The sequence below is a fragment of the Diabrotica undecimpunctata genome, chromosome 7, assembly GCF_040954645.1.
Source record: "Diabrotica undecimpunctata isolate CICGRU chromosome 7, icDiaUnde3, whole genome shotgun sequence".
NCBI lineage: Eukaryota > Metazoa > Arthropoda > Insecta > Coleoptera > Chrysomelidae > Diabrotica > Diabrotica undecimpunctata.
In genome coordinates this window covers 26,418,020-26,437,520 of record NC_092809.1, presented here as the reverse complement: position 1 = coordinate 26,437,520, position 19,501 = coordinate 26,418,020, and the positions used below count along the sequence as shown (strand labels likewise).

At 33.9% G+C, this 19,501-nt stretch overlaps 1 protein-coding gene across 1 annotated transcript in view; it reads left to right on the top strand.

Annotated features, from left to right (window-relative positions):
- The window catches only part of Septin1 (Septin 1), a 51,584-nt gene that overhangs the window by 1,818 nt on the left and 30,265 nt on the right, over positions 1-19,501 (top strand). The window contains exon 3 of the mRNA XM_072536933.1: positions 417-675. Within this exon, the coding sequence (XP_072393034.1) occupies positions 417-675 (259 nt within the window). The remainder of the gene's footprint in view (positions 1-416; positions 676-19,501) is intronic.

Here is a 19,501-nt window from a genome sequence, read left to right as displayed (position 1 = left end):
TGTAAACATTTTTGATTTCATGTTAATTTTCTTATATTGTATTCATATCTTAATATGTTTGATTCCTCTATTGAATATTTCGTTATACAATGAAGGTGCCAGGTCTTGAGGTGCCATATATTCAATGATTATTCTTGTTGTCAATTCATTATATCTTTTGTTTAATTATTACCTTAAATGTTTCAAATAAACCAATCTTAGATCCCTAAAGTAACAACTGTATACTTTATTGACAGTCAAAAATATGACATACAAGGATGTATTGAACAATTCTTAGATTATTATAGAAACAAACAAAATTTTAAAGTATTTTATTATTAAACATACTCATTTTTTGCTTTCTTTTGTTTGGATATTGCATCTTTGGAACTAATGTGTTTATAAAACTATAATCTTTCATCAATTATTATTTCCAGAAAAAATGAAACAGACTGTGAGATTAGAACCTTCTACTGTTGAGATAGAAGAAAGGGGTGTAAAACTGAGACTTACTGTAGTCGATACTCCGGGATATGGAGATGCAATTGACAATAGGGATTCTTTTGATGAAATAATTGGTTACATTAACCAACAATTTGAGCGATTTTTAAAAGACGAATCTGGTTTAAATCGAAAGAACATAATGGACAACAGAGTACATTGTTGCTTCTACTTCATCTCACCTTTTGGGCATGGGTAAGTTACTTTATATTCTTTATTACCATTTCCTAAAAATTATTTGATAATTAGTATAATAACATTATACATAATTATAATATGTATAATATATATATATATATATATATATATATATATATATATATATATATATATATATGTAAAGGATAGTGGGGATGGTGGTAACAATGATAATGATAAAAATAGGAAAAATATCTATTCCCCTTCATGTTCGTATTCTTGTACTTGTTCACCTACTTTTTCTCGCTTCAACAGTTTTATATGATTCTTGTATAAACCCATTACAACAAGATAGGTACAATAATGATCAAGTAAGGAAATGCAAAGGTATGGCCAGATTGGTAGGTGAAAAATGTGATAAAGAAATGAAAATAGGGGCATGGAACATAACATCATTAACAGGAAAATAATAGGAAATAACAAAAGAAATGAATGAACTAGGAATTAAAATAATGGGAATCAGCGAAACCAAAAAAACAAGGAAATGGAAAAACAAACTTATATGGAAAATATGAACTATACTTTTCTTCAGTGCAACAAGGACAGAGAGCCAAGGAAGGAGTAGTAATAATTCTGTCAAGAGAGTTTAACATTAGAACAACAGAATTCTGACCAATCTCCCAAGAACAATGTATATAAAACTGGAAATGGAAGAAGTATGATATATAATACAGATATATGCCCCAGTAGAGGGGACAGATGAAGATACAATGGACATATTCTATAAAACATTACAGCTCACTCTAGATCAGCTGCAAGAAGAGAATAAAAACATATTCTTGATGGGAGATTGGAATGCACAGATAGGAAATGATTCCATTAAAAGACTTGGATGTATAGGAAGTTACAGCGAAACAATATTAAACAGAAACAGAGTAAACATGCCAAACTTTTGCAAAATAAATGACTTACTGGTAAGTAACTCTTTCTGGTATCAAACACTACAGGATAAATACACTTATGTAGCGGAAGAATGTAATGCTAGAAATATAATAGATTTCATAGAGTATTTCCCAGAAATGAAATGAAAAATAAAGAAAAGGTGGACTGAAAACTCATTCCAGAGTATACACAGGAATATATCTAGGATAAATAATAAAAGTAAATAAACAATACACCCATATAAAATGGCGGACATAATAAAAATGTTAATTATTGATAAATCAGTGACAGCAAGAATAGAAGTGGCTCAAACAGAATAAAAAGAAATCTATATTAACTATATAACAAACAATCTAGTTCAATAAATAATTATTACTAGAACATTGGACAATCTAGAACTGTAGAACAATCTACAGCATCTGAATTGTTTACCAATGACTTACAACCCACTTATCAAGTGAAATCATTGAAATCATCTCAATAAAACTGTTTAGATAACCTGTTTAAATAACATGTTTAAATAGCCTGTTTAAATAACATGTTAATAAAAATTATCCAGATAATCAGGTTTCCAGCTTTAAAAGTGCTCAAGTTAAGAATTTTTCAAATATAAAAAAATCTTTGTTTTTTGATTCCCTACAAAAGTTCCATTGGCAGTATTGCATTTAAATTACTATTACATTGAGATTTTTACTATAAACAAAAAAAATCAGGATTTTTTTAGACTCTTCCTTATAGAAATCAGGGAAAAGCTAATTTGTGTACTGATTTTGGTTTTTTATTTTGTATGAACTACTTTTTCAAAAGATAGTAGAAGTTGTTTGCTGTTAAATTTTAAAAGACAAAAAACTCTCCAGCTTGACCTACTAGGTACCATAGTCATTCAGATATAATAAGCAGTTCTTTGTTAAGACAATTAAGTCGACTTTATTTAGTAACAGTGCAGTTATTCGACACACATTATAACATAACCAATGTATAATAAGCCAATTGGCTGCAGTGCAACCAATTTACATGTAAAAAATTACATACTATTGATATAATGATGATTTTAAAGACCATAATCTTTGATTTCTGGTGTACTGCTTTGAGAACCTAATATGTCAGCAAGTGTGAAATAAACCTTATTGCCTTTTATTATTATTTTTTGTATTATTGATTGCTCCCAGCGGAATTATATAAAGAAGGTGGCATAGGATGGATACAGAAGTCCCTTCCCAATGATTGGAATATTGGAATACTTTGCACCATACACAAAAAGGGTGATATCTTTGAATGCTCTAACTATCGAGGAATTACGCTCCTAAATGCAGCGTATAAAATATTCTCCAATATACTATGCCATCGTGTGGCACCATATGCAGAGCGAATAATAGGACAATACCAGGCTGGTTTCAGAGGTGGTAAATCAACAATTCATCAGATTTCAACCCTAAGACAAATTCTAGAGAAAACACTGGAATACGGTGTAGACACGCACCACATATTTATAGACTACAAGGCAGCCTACGACTCTGTAATAGAAGAGAATTGTTTAGAGCAATGATAGACCTAGGAGTACCAAATCAGTTGGTAAGTTTAACCAAACTAACCCTTGAAAAAGTTGAATGCAAAGTACGAATCCAGGGGGAACTCTCTGAACCTTTTAAAACAAATAACGGGCTACGTCAGGGAGACCCACTCTCCTGTATACTATTCAATCTAGCTCTGGAAAAAGTAATACGTACGTCACAAATCACAACTACCGGTTCAATATATAACAAATCTGTGCAAATCTTAGCATATGCTGATGATATCAATATTGTTGGGAGAACGGAAAACGCAGCACGAGAGGCGTACGTAGCATTAAAGGAAGCGGCTACAAAAATGGGTTTAATAATAAACACCAACAAAACAAAATACATGAAAATAGGTACGCAACCACAAACACTACGGCCACTTGTTATAGAAAATGACGTCATCGAAGCAGTTAACGAATTTGTATACCTGGGAACGCTCGTCAATACTGAAAATGACACTACCGCAGAGATAAACCGCAGAATTTGCACGGCTAATAGATGCTATTTTGGGCTTAATCTCCTTTTTAAATCTACAGTTATATCAAGAAATACAAAAGTAAAACTCTACAAAACAATAATACGCCCAGTCTTAACATATGGTTCAGAAACCTGGACTTTAACAAAAAGCAATGAAAACATGTTCGGATGTTTCGAAAGAAAAATACTAAGTCGCATCTATAGAGCGGTAAATGAAAATGGTGTCTGGAGAAGACGATACAACTTCGAACTCTATATGATATACCAGGAACCAGATATCGTAAAACACATAAAGATAGGACGTCTGAGGTGGGTAGGCCATGTAATGCGGATGGAGCAAACCGACCCAGCTAGAAAAACGCTCCTTGATAGACCTATTGGTCAAAGAAGAAGAGGAAGACCCAGAACAAGATTCCTAGATAACATAGACCAAGATATGAGAAATATGGAAATACCTGCGTGGCGGAGGAAGGCGATGGATAGGGACGACTGGAGAAAAATTCTTGGGGAGGCTAGGACCCACACAGGGTTGTAAAGCCAAAATGATGATGATGATTATTGATTGCTCTGTTCCGTTTCTATTTAATTCGTCTCCTAGATATGTGCAGTTCTTCTCTGCTATAACACTGTTCTCTACTCTAATTTGATCTATATTTCCCTTTGCTTGTATCTGTACTTGTTGTTAATGTTTGTTTTTTGTATGTTTATTTCTAGTCCAATCGTTTTGACTAGAAATAAACACCACCGACCAATACTCGACTTCAACTGTAACATGTTAAGACAACTTACTATTTTTACGATATACTGTATTTGAAAATGATTTCCGAAGAAAGTGTAAATCGAAACATTAAAATAAACTTATATAATATAGGATATATATATATATATATATATATATATATATATATATATATATATATATATATATATATATATATATATATATATATATATATATATATTGCGAATATTGCATATATGCAAAATTTCACAATTGCTTTTCGCTGCAAAAAGAAACAACATTTGAAACTATAAAGTTAATATTAAAGTGACGTCTCTTATGGCAGTAATAATAATTAATAATAACAAGACAAGAGATGTCAAAAGCTCAAGACTTAGTATTTTGACAGTGGGGTAACAAACTACACTGTGCTTCATTAAAGAAGCCACCTAAAATTTTTGGCATTTTTTAATTTTTAAGAACACTACAAAAAATTTGTTGTTATTAGATGTTTGTGTAATATTTAAGAATATGTTCTAAAGCAGTATGCAACCATTTCCTAAATAACAAATGTCAAAAAAAACTTCTTCCAAAATGATGATTTTATTGGAAAATTTTAAAAATTAACATTGTAAATTTTTTCTTGTTTTTCTACTTTAATTACTATCTGTAATAACTGCTCCACTATACGGATTACTTGAGAGATACAATATGCAAGAATAAGTACATAAGTAATATTAAATGAAAGAGGAGAACAAAACAACATTGAAGAAGAATGCAATGTCATCCAAACGACAATTACAAATATGGCAAAGGAAACATTAGGTGAAACCTCAAGCAAAAGAAACGAGGAATGGTTTGACCAAGTTTGCCAACAAGTAATAAATAGCAAAAATATAGCTAGACAGAAATGACTACAAAGGGATTTCCGATTGAATAGAAGGGCATATGAAGAACTCAGAAAAGATGCAAAGAAAATATGTAGAAGGAAAAAGAGAGAAATGTGAGAAATAGAAAAATACAGCAAATTACAGATTATAATAACAGAAGAGAGACTAGAAAATTTTACAAGGAAACCAAGCAATACACCCAAGGATACATGACAAGATCGACAAGGATAAAAATGGGGTAATTATCAGCGAGAAAGAGGAAATAATGAAAAGGTGGAAGGAGCATTTTCAAGAGCTGTTAAACCCAGAAAAAGAACAAAACGAAGATGAAGAAATAATTCACAACACAGCAGAACAACTAGTTGAGCAACCAACATTGGAAGAAACGATAAACGTCATAAAACATCTAAAAAATAACAAAGCACCTGGCACAGATGGAATAACTGCAGAACTGATAAAGAATGGTGGACATGCGACATGGAGGCGTATCCATAAACTAATCGACCACATATGGACACTAGAAGACATCCCAGAAGATTGGAAAGTAGGAATCATACTTCCTATGTACAAAGGGGGAGACAAACGACTCTGCAAAAATTATAGGGGCATAACAGTTTTAAATGTCGTCTACAAGATATTATCGGGAATTATATACAGCCGCCTGGAATCGTTTTCGGAGGAGATGATTGGTGAATACCAATGTGGCTTCAGACCAAAGAGGTCAACTATAGACCAAATACATATGTTAAGAGGTATAGATGAAAAATGTGTTGAATATAACACACCTATTTACAACTTGTATATAGATTTCAAACAGGCGTTTGATGGAGTAGATCGACAAAAGATGTTAAAGCAACTATCTATGTTAGGGATACCCAATAAGTTGGTTAAACTTATACAAATGACTCTGGAGGTTTCCAAAGCTATGGTGAGAATAGATGCAGATATGACGCAGGCCTTTGATATTGAAAATGGAGTTAGACAAGGTGATGCCTTATCAACAACACTTTTTAATCTAACTTTAAAAGCTGTTGTTAGAAAACTGTATTAATACAAGATCAATGCAAATATGCGGATGATGTTGCCATAATAAGCCGCAATAAAAGGGTATTAAGCGAAAAAGTTATAGAACTGAAACGAGAAGCAGCTACGTTTGGTCTATATATAAATGAAAGCAAAACAAAATATATGGAGTGCACAAATTCGAATCAACATGAGAATCTGAAGGTATAGTATTTTTCGTATAAAAATGCGTGCACGTCATTCAAGATTTACGACGTCAGAACCCCACAGCGTTGCCAAAACATCAGAATAGTTAGTAAGTGAGGAATTGTTAAAATATGAACTATTTGTCAAAGTGTTATATTAACAGTAAATACACTTAGTTTTAAGACAACTGCAACACACTAAAATACATAAGAAAACATTTTAATACAAAATTATATATTCTAAATTTTAAACTTACCTCATTAATAGTAAAAACGTCCCGCCATTATTTCTTGTTCAAAATAATCTATCTTATATGAAAGCTTATCAGCTTTCTACAGACTATTTAGTTGTTTTGGCATAGCACAATCACAATACACAACAATAATTAGTTTTTAAAGCTATTAATCTAAATTTAATATGTATTTATAAATACAATTTATTAATATATAATATATTATGATCAAATTGTGTATGAAATCAAAACATAAACAAAATTCTTACTCTAAAAAGCGGCAACACTTTAAACAATTTTGCCACACGCTGAACTGTCAAAAAATTTGAAGTATTCCCGTATCAGTTGCGTACAATTGTCTAATATATTTAATTAAAATTATTATTTTGTGTAGGTAATGTTAGACTTAAAGAGTTATTTCATAAAATTTATATTAATGATAACAAATGTTTTTGGTTATTTAATCAATATAATTCTAAAATTCCCAATATAATGATGATTACATTTTTCTGATTATTATACCATGTTGACGCCTATGAAAGATCGAGCAGTTCCGTATGGTTCGAGGTTTCATATTATTAACTGTGTTAGGAAAATTTGAACTCTAAGGTTGACATTCTGGAAATTTTAAATATAAGTGACGTCACTTTATATAAATTGTGACGTGCACGCATTTTTATATGAAAAATACTATAGACAACCATACCTACAAATCTGCCTCCACTTTTTCCTACCTAGGCTCAATAATAAATGACAACAACATCAGTCAAAAAATACAAGCACGGATTCTTAGCGGTAATAAGTGCTTTTATGCATACAAAGACTTAATGAAAAGTAAGTTACTGAATCGTGAGTCTAAGCTTATAATCCAGAAAACAGTAATTAGACCAGTGGTCACATATGGATGTGAAACGTGGACCCTCTCAACCACTGATGAAAACCAACTGAGAATAATTGAGCGCAAAGTACTAAGGAAGATATTTGGACCAATCGAATGGAGCGATGGTTCGTGGAGAATTAAAATGAACCACGAGCTGGATGAACTAATGCAGAGCGCAGATATTGTTAGATTTGTAAAGTCACAAAGACTAAACTGGCTTGGTCACCTAGAAAGAATGCCAGATAATCGAGCTGTAAAAGTAGTCCAGAGATGGAAGCCCCAAGGAAACAGAACAAGAGGAAGGCCCCGTAAAAGATGGATAGACGACGTAGAGAGGGATCTTAAAACCATGAACATCAGGCAGTGGCGAAGGAAAGTATCCCACAGGGCAGAATGGAAAAACATTGTTAAGCAGGCCAAGACTCACAAAGGGTTGTAGCGCCATTAGAAGAAGAAGAAGAAGTACATAAGAATATAAAGTAAAATTCAATTATGTAACATACACATGCAGTCACAAGCAGTTGTCCATCATAATCGAAAGAAAACAAGGTGTCAAAACTATTAGAGAAATATAACAGGAAGTGGTAAGATGGACGTGATATAAGAATAGATTGGAAGATTAGATCCAAAAATGGACTTGCGTTGTAAAATCGGTGGTAACAGTTAAACTGGATGATATCTTATTATTACAACATAAAGAAAATGAAGAAGCCATTGGAAAAACTTGACATAAAACCGACAAGTTATCGGTTATTATCGGATATTAATTAATATCTAATAATTTAACTAAACCATTTCTATATACATAGATTCTTTCACTCATAAAAAAATAGCAAATGTTCTTTGTAACACCAGCTTTTTTGGGAATTATTTCGAACATAACATAATTTAAATCGATCGACTTATTTATTAGTTTAAAAATAAATAATGAGGAACAAAACTCCCTCCCGGATATTTTCATAGATGTTTTAAATACACCGTTTTATGTTTAAACTGTTTCCTAATCCCAGATAAGAGCTATGGATTGTTTGGCTTCTTTGTACTAAATTATTTAAGTTGCACATGCCACATGTTTGAAATAAAACTCTTGGTGTTTCTTCTAGTTTATGACAGGAAATATCATTCATTCTTTACCAGATTGTGTTACACATTACACATGTAGAATACTAAATAGATAAACTGATACTAAATATTATACCTCCTTATATTAATAGCTTCATTTCAATGAAAGTATTTGTTACTTGAAATTCTTCACGTGATTGCTCCAATAATTGCTAAGAGAGAAGGTATTTTTGATACAGGGTGGTGTGTATTAATCTTGATAAAAATAGAAATAATTATTTTTCGTATTAACAAAAATGACTAGTTTATTTCTATAACTGAACTAATGTAGTATTTTTTTATTTCTATAGTAGAAGTATTATTTTCATTTGAAACAAAAGGGCCAATATTATAAAAACACACTAGAGTAACCCCAAAAGAAAGTAGAAAAATAATGTTACCGATCCGCCTGACGCTTTTTTTTTTCATTTTTTCACAAAAGTGTTCTACTTAGCTAATAGCTATTGAAAATTAATTGATAATTTTATTAGGATATGTGCTGCAAATTAACCTTAAAATTTTTTCATCTAATAACATGGGTAGTCACATCAGTCTTTGTATAAATGTAAATGCCAGGGCAAGTACTTGTATACTTGTACAAGTATCAAATAATACGTACATTAAATACTTTTTTTTTCTCTGGGCCCGTCTGATACACAAGATCTCCGTCATCACTGATCTGAAATTTATTGTGTTTGGTGCCCGTTAATGTTTCTTAGCAAATACAAATATTTAGGCACTTTTATAAATGAAGACAACGATAGCTCAGCAGAAATCAAAATAAGAATAGAAAAAGCCAGATCCATATTCACTAAAATGAAGAGAGTGTTCTGCGGAAGAGATTTGAGCCTTGAAATGAAACTTCGCCTGATGAGATGTTACGTACTTTCTGTGCTGTTCTACGGAATGGAGTCATGGACGTTGAAGAAGATTGATACCAAAAAATTAGAGGCATTTGAACTGTGGATGTATCGCAGAATCCTGAGAATATCATGGACCGAGAGAGTCACAAATGTCGAGGTCTTGAGAAGAATGAATAAAGAAAAGGAAGTCATATTTACGATCAAAAAACGAAAACTGCAATACTTGGGACACATTACAAGAGGCGAAAGATATGAACTGCTTCGAATAATTATGCAAGGGAAAATAGCAGGAAAAAGGTCCATAGGAAGAAGACGAAACTCCTGGCTAAAGAATCTACGGGAATGGTATAGCTGTAGCAGCAACGAATTGTTTCGGTCAGCAGTTTCGAAAATACGTATAGCCCTGATGATCGCCAACCTTCGGAACGAAGATGGCACTTGAAGAAGAAGAATGTTTCCTACACCCAGTCTAGAATTTTTGTTCCCCATAGAAGTTATGTCTTTTGCTTGGTGTGTCCTAAATATATCACAGTCTACTCTTGATTGCCCATATAGTTTTTGCCTTTTGCTATCCAGCGCTCGCAATCCCATAATACATATGTTCTACAGTTCATATGACCGATCAACATTCCTGTTACTGTTCTCAGTTTTTTCCTGCCCAGATTTTTATTCTCTCCCAATATCGCTCCTGACTTTCTCGGATCTAGTCCTCTATAGCCCTACGTACTCCCACGGCTTTGGTGCTTCAAGGGTCATAACCGGTCCGTTTGATCTGTTCGATCCTCTTTTAGCAAGTTGATCTGCTTTTTCGTTGCCTGTGAGGTACTGATGCCTTGGTACCCAGACAAGCTCAATCTTGTTCCCGTCTCCCAGTTCACTCAGTGGTCTGATGCAGTTCTACATCAGCCTAGACGTCACTTCCTGACACCCCAGCGCCTTCAGCGCCGCTTGACTATCAGTCAATATAAGGATCTGCTATCAAGTGCTCTCTCATTATTTTCCTTTGCATATTGCAGTATCGCATAAATCTCCGCTTGGAAAACGGTGCAGTTCCTACCCAAGCCAAAGTTTCGCTAAGCTTTGGTGTATATTCTTGCCCCACACCCACTCTAGTCTATGATCCGTCTGTACACCAGATCTTGCCGTGTTGGTTGTGGTTCTCCGTATTTCTCCATACATTCCTGTCTGGAATAGACACCCTGTATAAATTCTTAAAATTGTATCTTTTTGTTATGTGATTCGGTTTTTCGTCACAGTCCTTGTAATACTCGCCCTGTCCCTTCATTGCGAAGTTTCAGTGATTGTTTTATTCTGTAAGCTCCCAATCTTGCCTTTCTTTGTATTATCAAATGCAAATGATCAAATGCAAATACAAAGGGTATTTTGTGAACGTTATAAACTTGTAGGATGAAATAAGTGTTTGGCATTCAATGTTTAATGAGAGATAAGTGGTCTTGCTGGATACGGTATTTAGTTTTCAGGATGTTTAGTTTCGTCTATAGGAATGTTTGTAAAGAGTGAACTGATATCGAATCTTATTAGAATGTCTGACGGTGAGATAGGGTATTTTTTAAAAATATCGATAAAATGAGACCAAGGATGAAGCATTTTCGGCGAGAGGTTGTAGAGTTTTGACCAAGTACTTGCCCAATGGTTGTGTAGGGCAGTTATTTATGAATTTTGTATAGGCCATAATATATTCGAGGTATTCTAGCAGCCTTTTCACGAGGAATTAGAGATTGTTTTATCTCAACAAGAAGAGAGGTTTTATTGGTGGCTTTTGTTTTTTTTTCTCTAGATAGGTTGTCGGATTATTAGGAATTGGTCTTTAGTCTGGAGTATTAATGAGATTTGAGAGTTTATTAATGTAAAAAGAAATGTTTAGGATGACGATGGCATTTCCTTTATCGGCAGGAAGAATGACTAGATTTGGATTTGACTGAAGTTATTTCAGGCCTTTTTTCTAGAAGAAAGGCTTTGAGCTTCTAAGAACTCTAGCGATGTCTTGTCTAGTTATTTCAGCATCCTCGGAAGGTAAACTGGAGATGGCTTCTTCAGTTTGACAGATGATTGTTTTAGTTGGAATGTGACTTGGGGTAACCAGAGTCATTGAAACCTTTTGCTAAAGCTTGAGTGGCAATGGTCAAAATAGGGGTTTCAGACATGTTGTGAACCACTGTGGTGGGATCCACCACTTCACTCCGGAATCAAATCAGCAGTCATCTGAGTGGAGAGCACCTGGAGCCTTAAAAGCGCCCAAAGACGCAACAAAGCGTAAAGATTATGGCCTCAGTATTTTGGCATCCGCAAGTAATTATTTTCATTGACTATTTGAAAAATGGAGAAACAATCAACATCGATTACTATATTATTTTATTGGAGCATTTGAAAACCGATATCGCAAAGAAAACCCTTATTTGTTCAAGAAAAATTGTGTTTCACCAAGACAATGCCTTGTGCCACACGTCGATGAAAACGATGGCAAAAATGCACTAGTTGGGTTTTGAATTTCTTTCGCACCCACCGTGTAGTCCATATCTGGCCCACAGCGATTTTCATTATTTTTATAAGCCTATTTTGAAGGAAAAGATACCATACGAAAATATTCTTTAACATGACTAATCACATCGACACAAAGAGTCAAATTTTGTTTTTCAAGTTTTTTGTGTATTTTTGTGACTTTCATTTTGTTTTGGTAGATGTTTTCAATAGTTTTTATAATATTTAGGGGAACTTCTCTATTATACAGAAGATGGATTACATCTTTGAATCTTACTCTGTCAAATGCTTTCTTTAAGTCAATCAGACACAGAAATGCTCGTCTACTATACTCTAGTGATTTTTCAGTAATTTGCTTTATGACGAATATTGCATCTGTACACGATCTTCCACTACGAAAACCCCGTTGTTCATCTGCTAAACTTATCCTCTGATTCATTAGTTCTTGTAAAATTTTAGTTGTAAGTTTTAGGGTAGTATTTAACAAATGTATACCTCTGTAGTTTTTCTGGTTGTTTTTATCTTCTTTTTTGAATAGTAGAATTAGTTCTCTCGTTCTCCATTCTTCCGTTATTTTATTGCGTTTTATAATTTTATTAATTAATGTTGTTCTCTCATTGCTCCTCCACAATATTTTAGTAATTAATTTGGTATTCCGACTTTACCTATAGAACTACCGAAATCATCAAAACCGTTAACAAAGGAAGACGATACAGAATGGGAAACAAAGAAATCAAAATACTCTGTTACGCAATATTGATAGCCCAAGATGAAGATAGTCTGCAAAGACTGGTCCACAGATTTAATATAAGAGCAAAAGAATTTTATATGACAATCTAATCTCAGAAAACTAAAACATTAGTAGTCAGCAAAGAACCAAACAGATGTAAAATAGAAATTGATGGCATCAGTATTGAACAAGTAATGGAAATAAAATACCTGAGAATTACACTGTCTAGCTATGGAGACCTGGACAAAGAAGTGAGAGATCAAGTACAAAAAGTAAATAGACTGGCAGGATACAATAACACTATAGGCGAAAAGTATCGGACGAGCGCGCAACATATGGAACTACAAACTTCCATAGAGGTATTAATCCGCCAGTGAACAAGCAGAATTGCTTATAAAGAGAAAGAAGAAGAAGAAGAAACTGCTGCACGAAAGATTTCTGTGGATGAGCGATCAAACCATCTCCTCAGGTCTTTCAGCCACGAGTTCTGGCGTCTTCCAACTGATCTTTTGCCCTGCATTTTACCTTCCAATGGGAAGGATACATTTTTATTTTTTACACTGTTTGATTTTTAACTTTTTTCCATAGCTAATGTTAAAGTGTTGCTATAACAACTGTTTTGAGTAGATAAAGTATCACTTTAACCGCAAGGGTAGATAAAGTGACACTTTAACAGCAAGAGTAGATAAAATGTTTTAACTTTTTTTTATCCAATAAAATTTAGAAATTCAAACACATTAAGGATTAAAAAAACTGAAATTTTACAATTAACATTATTAGAAATATCTATTTTTGGAGCATCACAACTTGTACTCGTTTGCTTAAACACTTGATTCGAGGTACTGGATTGATTTTATATTGGATTCAGAGTAATTCATATCCCTAGCAACGGAGCAACACAATTGCGATTTTTGTGCTAAAAATTACAATTTTCTTTGAAATTATATTTTTCACCTGAACTTGAAGTCTTGCTATAGAAAAAAATGTTGTATTGTACACGACGATAAAATCGCATTATCTTCTCGAGCATAATTAGCGAAGTACAATTTTATCGTCTTGTACAATAAATAACTATTACTGTTTAAGTTGTTTTCCGTAAAGTTTGTAAATATTTAATTATTAATTAAAAATACCTCTAAAAGTTTAATAAATGCTTGATTTTTTCTTCTGATACCAGTAGATAATTTACTAATACATACTAAATCCTGTTATCATCTAGATAAAATTAATTACTTATAATAATTTAAAGAAATAGTAACTATAAATATTTATAAACTTAATCACTTTGTATTGTATTGTAATTTCACATAAAAAAAGAACAATGACCTCGGAAGAGGTAATTATAGTCTGAACTTTGATCATTTATATTCCGACTTTCATTGCTTGTTTGTTTAAAACAGCTTTAATAAGCATAATAACACTAAAGCGATTGCATTTAAATGGTCTCTAATAACCTACTTCGTATTTTGTTTAAATGCAGACCTCGTAAACCGGGAAGATTCTTTAATGGTTAATCGACTGTATCAGTTCAGAATACCTCATTATTTTTTCTTATATACCATAATGACGAGGGATTGAAACTACATAAAAGGCTAAGAAATTATTTTTAATGAAAAAGAGTATGTGATTGTTTTCTTTCTATTTTTGTTTTATAATGTTAATGGTAAAATATAGTGGAATCGTCACAGAGCGAGTCGAGTCATGTCCCTTTCTGGACATTCTTTCACTCTTACAATCTCTTTTTCAATATTTCTCAAATTTTCTGTACTTTTTACGCCATTGTTCTATCCCATCGGTGGCCATTTTTTATTTCTTTGCATATTTAACTTCCCAGAGATCACCTTTCCAATAACTTCATTATATGACGCTGTGGCGCACCCAGGGGGGGGGGGGGTTTGGGGGTTAAACCCCCCCCCCCAGGCCATATAAAGTAAACAATATATAAAGAATAGTAGGAAAATGTAACTTGTCTTTCACACACAATACAAAAAATTCAAAACGCTAATTGAATAATTAAATTACCACTTTAAATATGTAGAACGCAATAATTATTGTATAAATACACAATAATTAATAATATTATATTTAGATATAGATATCTAATATTAGGCTTCTGAAAAAGTAGACAGAACGAGTCTGTTGCGAGTAGCATGCGCCTACAGGACTGTACCTGCGGCGGCCTTGTGGACTATCACGGGTTGTGTTCCTCTGCATGTGTTAGCAGTAGAAAAGAGACATCTCTATGAGAGAAGAAATCATTTGACAACAGCTATAAAAAAAAAGGAGAAACGGAAATATCAATGGAAATATAGCAATAACAGTGGAAAACAAGGAAGATGTTGCCCAGTGGACCAAGATGCTGATCTCGAGCTTAAGGGACTGGGTAAATTGTCTGTTTTATGGCGTATCTTCATAGGTTCAGAAAGACAGACACAGATAAATGCCTATACTGCGAATATTCCGACATTGTTACACAATGCTGGAGTGTAACAGATGTACAGTGGAGAGAAACAGAATGAATAAGAAAATAGGTATGAACCCTATGACTGTAAGAGAGATGATCGTGAATATGACAGAAAATACGGAGGGGTGGAATAGTGTTCACAATTACATCCGAGCAGTCATTAAAAAGAAAGAAGAAGAAGAGAAACACCAACCGGGCCAACGACATAGATAATAGATAAGATCTAATTACTATTTTAATGGAAATAAGTCGCAATTGAAGTTTAAAATAAGTTTATAGACGTTTGAATTTTCGATCTTTGATCTTGCACTGATAACTTGTTTATACTCCAAGAATTAATAAATAGAAAAAAGAATAGCGGTTGGTACCGAAGTACATCTAGCCTTCATCGACCTAGAAAAGGCGTATAATACAGTTCCAAGACTTAAATTGTGGCAAACTTTACAACTCGACATTAGTCCATACCTTTTAGGAATAATCACAGAAGTATTCTGGGATAACACTACTTACCTAAAAATCGGATATAGACTATCAGAGCCAATAAAAGTAACTAAAGGACTAAAACAAGGATGCAGTATGTCACCCTTACTGTTTAATTTATATATTAAGGCAGCCCTCCAAAATTGGAAAAACCACTGCCAGGAAATGGGAATCCCTATAGGAAATGACGTAGTGTTCTCCCTAAACTTTGCGGATGATCAAGTCGTCCTAGCTCAAGATTCTTATGATCTAGAATTTATGATAAAGCGTCTATACAGAGAATATTTAAAATGGGGATTACAAGTCAGCATGAAGAAAACAGAATATTTAGTTATCAATTCAGATGCAAGGTTTGAAGTGTTGATAGACGAGGACGTGGAAATCAAACAAGTGGAAAAATTTAAGTATTTAGGTGCTAAGAACGGCTTGGGAGAAACCGAAATTAAACACCGAATTAATCAGGGATGTAAAATTGTAGGATGTCTAAACTCCTTATGGTGGGTCACAACATTTCCAAAAGGAACAAAAAAAGAATAGGGTAAACCATGGTTGAATCAGTTCTTGGTTATGGCTTTGAAGTATGAACAATTAATGCAGACCTTAAGAGAAGATTGATGGCAGTTGAAATGGATTATTTGAGAAAATGTGCTAGAACATCAAGGCAGGAAAGAAAGACCAACGAATCTATAAGAAATAACATGAATGCTACAGAAACGGTCATTGACAGAATAGAAAGAAGAGATTCAAAATGGTTTGGACATCTATTGAGAATGCCTGACGAACGTTGGCCCTAAGAACTTTACAAATGGAAGCCCCCTGGAAGAAGAAAAAAAAATAGACCTCGACGCTCACGGAATGAAGGAATTAGAAGAGCGATGGAATCGAGAGATTTGGAGGAGGAGCATGCCTTGGACCGGGAAGATTGGCGAAGGAGAACGGGAATACGGCGAGCCGTCTCCAAAATGTATTGTATTTACAAGTTGGATCGATATCAAACGTCAATAAATTTATTTTAACCTTCAATTGTGAGTTATTCCCATCAAATAGTAATTACAATAAAATGGCATAAGAAAATAGCTTCAGAACAATAGATAAGATCTAGATAAGAGAAGGGAGTGTTCCAAAAATTATGTCAGCCTTACAGCGGCCATTTCACTTTCGGAGTACGGTACGTGCGACAGTCAATTGCGCACAAGTAAAAGAGGGTGATTTTAGTTGGTAGGCAGGATAATAGATACCTGAATCTTTGGCACTGCTATCTTTAGTTAAACTAAAACCCTAAAGTTAAACTAAAACCCAAATTTTAGGAGCTCAAAATGGAGGTAGCATAAAAAAAATTTCAAAACCCCCCCCCTCAGACAAATTCTGGGTGCGCCACTGATATGACGCCGAAAACGCTCATAACCTATTTAAAAGCTTTGTAGTAAATTCAAACCTGATACAACTCATTACAGAACCTACTAGATTTAGAAATAATAACCAACCTTCTACTTTAGATCTAGTGCTTATTAATGACGAACAGCTGATTTCATCTCTCGAAGTCAGTTCTCCTATAGGAAAGTCAGATCATGCAGTTATAACGGCTCACATTCTGGCATTTATTTTTTGCAAACTTGAAACGACCCCTCATTAATGTGGACTGCATTTCTCGATAAAGTCCACAATATAATTTCTGCAAATATCACTTTCCGTAAGAGTTGTAAAAACAACCTTAAACCCTGGATAAATCGAACAGCAATTAAACAAATTAATCACAAACGACATCTATGGCGAAAATTTAAACACACCGGGCTTCTTAGTGATTTCCAAAGCCACCGCAGATTTTCAAATAACTTAAAACCATCTCTAAAAACCCTAAGACAAAATTTTGAAGCAAATGTTATCGAAAGCGGTAACATTAAAAAAGTCTACAAATACATACGTTCCTCCATGACGTCTAAAGTTTCCATTCCTCTACTTCAAAAATCCAACCAGACTTTAGTCTCTTCTGACAAAGAATCTTCCGAAACTCTCTCTTTATCATTTTCACAGGTTTTTACTAAAGAATCGAATGATGGTTATCTACCTGCTATTAACTGTAATCGTGTCGGCGCATCCTTACAGCAAGTTGAATTCACAGTGGATCATGTCAAACAACACTTAATTAAACTTCGCACACCGCTTCACCCGGTTTACATGGTTTAATACCAAAACTGTTAAAATGGTGCGTAGACACGCTTGCAATACCCTTAACGTTAATTATGCAAACTTCTTTCATCCAGAACTCCTTACCCCCTAGTTGGAAATTAGCTTCCGTTACCCCTATTTTTAAAAAAGGCAACAAACTCGACCCCAACAATTATCGTCCGATTAGCTTGCTGCCAGTAGTTGCCAAAGTTATGGAAGCCATTATCTCCGAGGAGATGACCAAATTCCTTCTCCAGGAACATGTTATTCCAACACAACAACATGGATTTGTCTCTGGTCGCTCTACTCTAACCAATCTCTTACATTGTGTTAACGACTGGACGTCATCCCTTAACAGTTCGCAGCGAGTCGACTTTGTTTATCTAGATTTCTCTAAAGCCTTTGACCGTGTACCTAAGCGCAGACTTCTACATAAGCTAGAACATTTCAGAGTTCGTGGTACTTTACTTCGTTGGATAGATGATTTTCTGATAGATCGATATTACAAAGTTAGAGTTCGCGAATCTTTCTCACAGGACAGGTTAGTGGAAAGTGGAGTGCCTCAGGGTTCCGTCCTTGTACCTCTGCTGTTTACGGTTTACATCAGTGATGTTCCTTATTATGTCTCAAGCAAAATATCGTTCTACGCTGATGACACAAAAATATATGCCAATCCAATCACAAACCAGCTAACCCTCCAAATGGACTTGGACTTTATTTTAACTTGGTGTTCCCAGAGGTTACTACCCTTAAACGCAGAAAAATGTGTAGTGCTTCGAATTGGTAAAAATAACCCACTTGTGCCGTACTTTGTTAACGGGCAGCCATTATATTCTGTGTTTACGTATAACGATCTTGGTGTTATCATAAACAGCAGCCTAACTTGGTCCGACCATATTACCTCTATTTGTAAACGTGCGAACTCCAGACTGTATCTTATTCGGAGGTGTTTTTCGAGAGTTTCAATGCAATCATTCTGTAAACTTTACACTCTGTACGTAAGACTCATACTTGAATACGCTGGACCAACGTGGTATCCTGATCTGGTTCGAGACAAGACTATGTTGGAAAACGTCCAAAGAAAAGCCACTCGAATTTCTTTGGGACCGAGAAGACCTTCTTATGCAGAAAGACTTAGTATGACTAACCTAACTTCTTTTGAACTTCGCCGACAACGTGGAGACTTAATTACAACTTTTAAAATACTAAAATTCTATTTTGAAAATCTCGATAAAATGTTTACCATTAATCAAGATGAACGCCTCAGAGGTCATCAGTTCAAACTGAAGAAAGAAAATTTTTCTACAAGATCAAGGCAGAACTTTTTACCAAATAGAGTTTTTGAGTGCTGGAATAACCTTAACGATAACATTGTCTCTGCTCCCTCTACCAACTCGTTCAAAAACAGACTTGACCGTTTCACATTACAGTTAAAATATTGTTTTTCTTTTAAACCAAAAATTGTAATTTTATTTCTGTTATTTGTAATTTTTGTTTTTTACTAGTAGGTTATTAATGAATTTTCTTTGTTTTTGGGAATAATTGGGACTTAGTTCCTCTGTCCTCGCTTATGTATAATAATAATAATAATATTCTGAATATTAATTACATATCATGCTTCTTCATTGCATCTATATTCTTGTAAACTGTATTAGTAAATGAATTCCGAC